Genomic DNA, 7,183 nt, shown 5'->3' on the forward strand with positions numbered 1-7,183 from the left:
AGTGTTCTGGGTGTGCCTGCCTGGAGCTCCATGCCTGGTTCTCTTCCTGGAGGTCAGGGCCTGCAGCTCCAGGCCTGGTTCTCTGCCTGGAGGTCAAGGCCTGCAGCTCCATGCCTGGTTCTCTTCCTGGAGGTCAGGGCCTGCAGCTCCAGGCCTGGTTCTCTGCCTGGAGGTCAAGGCCTGCAGCTCCAGGCCTGGTTCTCTGCCTGGAGGTCAGGGCCTGCAGCTCCAGGCCTGGTTCTCTGCCTGGAGGTCAAGGCCTTTAGCTCCAGGCCTGGTTCTCTTCCTGGAGGTCAAGGCCTTTAGCTCCAGGCCTGGTTCTCTTCCTGGAGGTCAAGGCCTGCAGCTCCATGCCTGGTTCTCTTCCTGGAGGTCAGGGCCTGCAGCTCCATGCCTGGTCCTCTGCCTGGAGGTCAGGGCCTGCAGCTCCATGCCTGGTCCTCTGCCTGGAGGTCAGGGCCTGCAGCTCCAGGCCTGGTTCTCTGCCTGGAGGTCAGGGCCTGCAGCTCCATGCCTGGTTCTCTTCCTGGAGGTCAGGGCCTGCAGCTCCATGCCTGGTCCTCTGCCTGGAGGTCAGGGCCTGCAGCTCCATGCCTGGTCCTCTGCCTGGAGGTCAGGGCCTGCAGCTCCAGGCCTGGTTCTCTGCCTGGAGGTCAGGGCCTGCAGCTCCATGCCTGGTTCTCTTCCTGGAGGTCAAGGCCTTTAGCTCCAGGCCTGGTTCTCTTCCTGGAGGTCAAGGCCTTTAGCTCCAGGCCTGGTTCTCTGCCTGGAGGTCAGGGCCTGCAGCTCCAGGCCTGGTTCTCTGCCTGGAGGTCAAGGCCTTTAGCTCCAGGCCTGGTTCTCTTCCTGGAGGTCAAGGCCTTTAGCTCCAGGCCTGGTTCTCTTCCTGGAGGTCAAGGCCTGCAGCTCCAGGCCTGGTTCTCTTCCTGGAGGTCAAGGCCTTTAGCTCCAGGCCTGGTTCTCTGCCTGGAGGTCAGGGCCTGCAGCTCCAGGCCTGGTTCTCTGCCTGGAGGTCAAGGCCTGCAGCTCCAGGCCTGGTTCTCTGCCTGGAGGTCAGGGCCTGCAGCTCCAGGCCTGGTTCTCTGCCTGGAGGTCAAGGCCTTTAGCTCCAGGCCTGGTTCTCTGCCTGGAGGTCAAGGCCTTTAGCTCCAGGCCTGGTTCTCTTCCTGGAGGTCAAGGCCTTTAGCTCCAGGCCTGGTTCTCTTCCTGGAGGTCAGGGCCTGCAGCTCCAGGCCTGGTTCTCTGCCTGGAGGTCAAGGCCTTTAGCTCCAGGCCTGGTTCTCTTCCTGGAGGTCAAGGCCTTTAGCTCCAGGCCTGGTTCTCTTCCTGGAGGTCAAGGCCTTTAGCTCCAGGCCTGGTTCTCTTCCTGGAGGTCAAGGCCTGCAGCTCCAGGCCTGGTTCTCTGCCTGGAGGTCAGGGCCTGCAGCTCCAGGCCTGGTTCTCTGCCTGGAGGTCAAGGCCTGCAGCTCCAGGCCTGGTTCTCTGCCTGGAGGTCAAGGCCTGCAGCTCCAGGCCTGGTTCTCTGCCTGGAGGTCAAGGCCTTTAGCTCCAGGCCTGGTTCTCTGCCTGGAGGTCAAGGCCTTTAGCTCCAGGCCTGGTTCTCTGCCTGGAGGTCAAGGCCTGCAGCTCCAGGCCTGGTTCTCTGCCTGGAGGTCAGGGCCTGCAGCTCCAGGCCTGGTTCTCTGCCTGGAGGTCAAGGCCTTTAGCTCCAGGCCTGGTTCTCTTCCTGGAGGTCAAGGCCTTTAGCTCCAGGCCTGGTTCTCTTCCTGGAGGTCAGGGCCTGCAGCTCCAGGCCTGGTTCTCTGCCTGGAGGTCAAGGCCTTTAGCTCCAGGCCTGGTTCTCTTCCTGGAGGTCAAGGCCTTTAGCTCCAGGCCTGGTTCTCTTCCTGGAGGTCAAGGCCTGCAGCTCCAGGCCTGGTTCTCTGCCTGGAGGTCAGGGCCTTTAGCTCCAGGCCTGGTTCTCTTCCTGGAGGTCAGGGCCTGCAGCTCCAGGCCTGGTTCTCTGCCTGGAGGTCAAGGCCTTTAGCTCCAGGCCTGGTTCTCTGCCTGGAGGTCAGGGCCTGCAGCTCCAGGCCTGGTTCTCTTCCTGGAGGTCAAGGCCTGCAGCTCCAGGCCTGGTTCTCTGCCTGGAGGTCAGGGCCTGCAGCTCCAGGCCTGGTTCTCTTCCTGGAGGTCAAGGCCTTTAGCTCCAGGCCTGGTTCTCTGCCTGGAGGTCAGGGCCTGCAGCTCCAGGCCTGGTTCTCTTCCTGGAGGTCAAGGCCTTTAGCTCCAGGCCTGGTTCTCTTCCTGGAGGTCAGGGCCTGCAGCTCCAGGCCTGGTTCTCTGCCTGGAGGTCAAGGCCTTTAGCTCCAGGCCTGGTTCTCTGCCTGGAGGTCAGGGCCTGCAGCTCCAGGCCTGGTTCTCTTCCTGGAGGTCAAGGCCTGCAGCTCCAGGCCTGGTCCTCTGCCTGGAGGTCAGGGCCTGCAGCTCCATGCCTGGTTCTCTGCCTGGAGGTCAGGGCCTGCAGCTCCATGCCTGGTCCTCTGCCTGGAGGTCAGGGCCTGCAGCTCCATGCCTGGTCCTCTGCCTGGAGCTCCATGCCCTGTCCCCTGCATGTGTGTGCGGTCCTGGAGCTCCATGCACGGCCCCCTGCATGTGTGTGCGGGCCTGGAGCTCCATGCACGGCCCCCTGCATGTGTGTGCGGGCCTGGAGCTCCATGCACGGCCCCCTGCATGTGTGTGCGGGCCTGGAGCTCCATGCACGGCCCCCTGCATGTGTGTGCGGGCCTGGAGCTCCATGCACGGCCCCCTGCATGTGTGTGCGGGCCTGGAGCTCCATGCACGGCCCCCTGCATGTGTGTGCGGGCCTGGAGCTCCATGCACGGCCCCCTGCATGTGTGTGCGGTCCTGGAGCTCCATGCACGGCCCCCTGCATGTGTGTGCGGTCCTGGAGCTCCATGCACGGCCCCCTGGATGTGTGTGCGGGCCTGGAGCTCCATGCACGGCCCCCTGGATGTGTGTGCGGGCCTGGAGCTCCATGCACGGCCCCCTGCATGTGTGTGCGGGCCTGGAGCTCCATGCACGGCCCCCTGCATGTGTGTGCGGGCCTGGAGCTCCATGCACGGCCCCCTGCATGTGTGTGCGGGCCTGGAGCTCCATGCACGGCCCCCTGCATGTGTGTGCGGTCCTGGAGCTCCATGCACGGCCCCCTGCATGTGTGTGCGGGCCTGGAGCTCCATGCACGGCCCCCTGCATGTGTGTGCGGTCCTGGAGCTCCATGCACGGCCCCCTGCATGTGTGTGCGGGCCTGGAGCTCTACCTGAGGGTGAGATCTGGAAATGAGCAACACATGTGATGCGAAATCGGTCAAAAATGCATTTTATCCGGTAAAACCGGGTATGGTTCGAATCTCCAGAGTCCCGGGAACAGCCTGGTGAAGTCCGCATGCTTCTATCTTTAAAAATGAGGGAGATATGGGCTTTTGAAAAAGTAGTAATGCCGAGGGATTTAGGGACCTTACAATGAAAATCACTGCCGGAACGATATCAGGAGAGAGTCAAAAGAGAGGGCCCTGTTCGCAAATTTTCAAAGTGTTTCAACACTCAGACATATTTTCGTGATCCTTGATGCCTTGGGAGTCCATCCAAGGGGGTGTCAGCCCTCTTTTCTCCCATTTTCGGCCGTTTTTAAGCGCTTTTTCGGCAAAAAGTCGCACCTTGTCCTGGAGAACCGGGGCTTTCACGCAGCGGGTTCCTTTTCGGCAGGTGAGTCCCCACGGTCCCTCTGATGGGTCCTGGGGTCCTCCCGGTCGGGCTGGAGCTCCGTGGAGCCCCGGGGGAGCGGGGAGTCTCTCTGGACCCAGGCCGAAGACGGAGCACCGACAGCGGGCTGACCCCGCCTAGGTGACCCGCTCGGAGGTCTGGAGCTCCGGCGGATGTCTCCCCACACACATTTACACACACCATCCGACCGATCAAGCACTTGTGGCCTGCCATGGAGGGCTCCCGCCGGCCCCGGATGCTCTGGCAACCGGCGCTTCGGTGGAGGGTTCCTCCAGCCTTGCGGGCTCGACTCTAGACGCGCGCAGGTGTAGGTCTGGAGCTCCGTGGAGAACCGGTTATCCTATCCGGTTTTGTCAATTCATCCAAGGAAGGCCTGAAGGAGCGCGGACAGTGAAGCAGCAGTGTGTAACAGGAGCGAGGCAGCAGCCGGAGTATGCCCGGAAGCCGGTCGCATACCCCCCCCACAGAACGAAGCGTTTACTTGGCCCTCTCGCTGCTTCTCTGTGCGCCATGCCACCGGGCCACCTAGATCCCTCCGCCCCCTTCTCTGGAGCGGGGCGGGGGGGGTTCGAGGATGGGACCCGGTGGCGTGCTAGTCTGAGGGACCCCTGGGGGTCTGTGGTGCGAACATGTAATGCGGCAAAGAAGGGAGAGAGTTCAGCCAGGTTTAACGTTTTTATTGTGGCCGTGTTTCACTGTGGGCATTCCCTGGCTCTGTCAAACTTTTGCCTCAGTGCTGCCAGCTGCCTGGCGTTCATATGGAGGGCGTAGAATCTGTCTGCGGTGGATGTGTCGTGACACATCAGCCTGGCCATCTCCTTCCTCACCTCGCTGGTCTGACTGTCTCTGGCCTGGGGGGGGGGAGTGCAGGAGAAGGGTTAGGTTTCCAGGTGATGGATCATGGTGGTTTTGAATGTTGATCCACTCACCATCGTTGCAACGGCGGTTCTCAGGTCTGTTAGGGACGGGCTGCCTGGCATCCCCAGCTCCCGCCAAGCAGATCTGGTGAACTTGTTCAGCTTCTCAATCATCCGTCCGTTGGTGTTGAAGAACACCAGGTCGCATGTCGGCTGGAGCCTGGCTCGTATCTGCATCCAGGCCTCCAGCCACCCGAATTCCTCCGCTGTGAGAAAAACCTGCGCGTGCCCGAAGGCACGGTTGGTTTTGTGGTGTTGTATCTGCAAGAGAGGAGAGGGAGAGATCCGGTAAGGGAACGCAAACTTTGACCGGGTGTGTGTGTGTGATACACTCACGTTGAGCACATATCCAGGGTCACCCGGATTGAACTCCCGCTTCGCCTCATCCATCTCCTCCACCTTGAGATGTGTCATGACGCCGGCTCTGTGGCCGTAGAGACACGTAATCAAGAGGGAGAAGGCCCCGATAAACAGATGTCGTTGAGTAGCGTCGCAGCTCTTCTCGGAAAGCGATCGCAATAGCCCTGGTATGAGCTCCTTCGTCGCAGACACACATCTGCGGAGAACCCCCGGTGTTACAGCGCGGGTTACCTTCTGGTGCTTAACATGCAGTTGACGCAGGACTACCCCGGCAGAAATCTTGTGTGTTGCGGCCCTAATGGCTCTGGAGAGCGCGATGAGCTGGGTCGCTCCCAGGGCCGAATCTGCGGGCGGGGTCTCGGTGAAGTACGTGACAAACTGACTCGTGTTTGTCAGGTACACCTTAACCGTGGTGATGGCTCTACCCTCCCGCAGCAATCTGCATGGCCACTCCACGGCCCGCACCGGGTCGTGGAGAAAGAGCCATGAGCTCAATTCAGTCTTGCCGCCCGCCATGTGTGTCAGGAAAGCCTGCACACGGCCAACCTTTGAAACCGTGTTCTCTTTATGCTTTCTGGAGAGTCCGACAGACATGATGAACTCTGCGTACTCGTCCAGGTAGCACCCGATCGTCTCCGGTAAGGTAACGGACGTTCCACCCACCGGTCTGTCGGCTGTCCGGTGCGTCTCCTCCCTCAAATCCGCCGCAGCCGCTCCCGTTGGTTGACCGTCTGGCAGCGACCTCTCCGGAGAACTGTCGCTGCTGCTGCTGCTGATGGTGATGGTCCGGTTCGGTTGACCACACGGAAGCGACCAAGTGGGTGACGAGGGGGGGTCGTCCTCGGGCACGGCAGGCCAGCTGGGTGCCGTGCGCAGAGCCTCGATGAAACCGGCCGGCGCAGGGAGGCCGTCGCCGTTCTGTGGAGGCGCGTCCTGTCTCGGGGGACAGCTGCCACCCGCAGCTGCCCTCCAGCTTGGCGCGTCTCTGTCGCTCGGCGGAGAGGAGCCCTGGGCCTCGATGTGTCGGGGGGGAGGCGCAGGGAGGCCGCCGCGGTCGCGGTGCCCGTTCGGTCGTCCCGGCGGACAGCTTCCACCCGGAGCTGCCCGTCGTGGCCGGCCGTCGGTCCCGGGCTGCGTAGAGGAGCCCTGCGCTTTGTCCGCCGTCGCCCGCCAAGGCATGACCAGCAGCGTTGGAGGGGCTGCTGGTGCAGGTCGCCAGGGAAGCGGGATAGGTGTCCGTCCCGCGATGCTCGGCCCAGGTGACGCCGGTGTAGTGCCAGGCACGCCTTCCCTTCGGACTTCCGTGTCCGCCCTGCGCCCCACGTCCACCGCCGCGGCCGTGTGGTCTGGGTGTGCGGAGGAGGTAGGCTGACCGCGCCCCTCGCAGCGTGGCCCGCTCTCCTCCCCTTCGTCACTCAGATCCAGCTCGGTCGCGAGCGGTGGTGTGGGGTTGGAAGCCCTGAGGCGACGTACCTGCTCCACGAACCGGCGCCACTGAAGCCGCTTGAGCATCCGGGCCTTCCTCCGCCTGCTCAGGTCTCGATGGGCGTTCTGGAGGTGTTCAGCGACCCGGGGCCCGTGGTACTGACAGCCGTCGATGCAGCACGCCATCCCGTTCACCGAAAAACGACCGCTAGCAAAGGCTAGCAGGAGTTTGCGCTCCTTCCCATTCCGGACGTGGTGAACGTTGTCCAAGTGCTCCCTCAGCCTGTATCCAGCATACCTGCACACAGGGCAGGTGCTTTTGTATTTCGCTCCAGTCATCTCTCGGCAATGATCCGATAGCAAATGAGCGAATTTGGGCTAACCCTCCTCCCTAAATATGGCCGCCGGGGCGGAAGGGGTGGTCCTCCCTAATTGACGACTTTAGCTATGTAACATCCGGAGGACCCAAGACCCACCCCCGATGTCGAACTAACCCGCCCCCCCCTCCCCGTTATCGGGGCCCGTTCAAGGGTCCCGTTCAAGGGTCCCGTTCAAGGGTCCCGTTCAAGGGTCCCGTTCAAGGGTCCCGTTCTCCGGCCTGGAGAGCCGGACGCGTTTCCCAGCCCCGATTCCCAACCTGGTTTTACATAGACAAACCTCCCGAAAAACAACCCCGACCCCCAGGCGCGATCGGGGCCTTTGCTCCGGACTCCGGTTTTT

General features: G+C 62.3%; 1 protein-coding gene across 1 annotated transcript; it reads right to left on the minus strand.

Moving 5' to 3' along the window:
• Window positions 1–4,453: 4,453 nt before the first annotated feature.
• Window positions 4,454–6,802, minus strand: LOC148152348 (uncharacterized). Its single transcript, XM_088003639.1, has 3 exons — window positions 5,015–6,802; window positions 4,691–4,939; window positions 4,454–4,612 (listed from the first exon to the last, which is right to left on the minus strand). Exons 1-3 carry the CDS (start codon window positions 6,800–6,802, stop codon window positions 4,454–4,456), a joined length of 2,196 nt encoding a protein of 731 aa, XP_087859765.1.
• Window positions 6,803–7,183: the final 381 nt, after the last annotated feature.

This window comes from Poecilia mexicana, unplaced genomic scaffold, assembly GCF_051168715.1.
Source record: "Poecilia mexicana isolate PSO_F unplaced genomic scaffold, ASM5116871v1 ptg000100c_RagTag, whole genome shotgun sequence".
Lineage (NCBI taxonomy): Eukaryota > Metazoa > Chordata > Actinopteri > Cyprinodontiformes > Poeciliidae > Poecilia > Poecilia mexicana.

What these genes read in the sequence shown, in the direction of transcription:
- LOC148152348 (XM_088003639.1), bottom strand. Translation starts at nt 6,802, where the DNA reads ATGACTGGAGCGAAATACAAAAGCACCTGCCCTGTGTGCAGGTATGCT. An exon ending in ACCCTGGATATGTGCTCAAC is followed by an intron (nt 4,940 to 5,014) that starts GTGAGTGTATCA and finishes CCTCTCTTGCAG; the next exon opens with ATACAACACCACAAAACCAA. An exon ending in GAACCGCCGTTGCAACGATG is followed by an intron (nt 4,613 to 4,690) that starts GTGAGTGGATCA and finishes CCCCCCCCCCAG; the next exon opens with GCCAGAGACAGTCAGACCAG.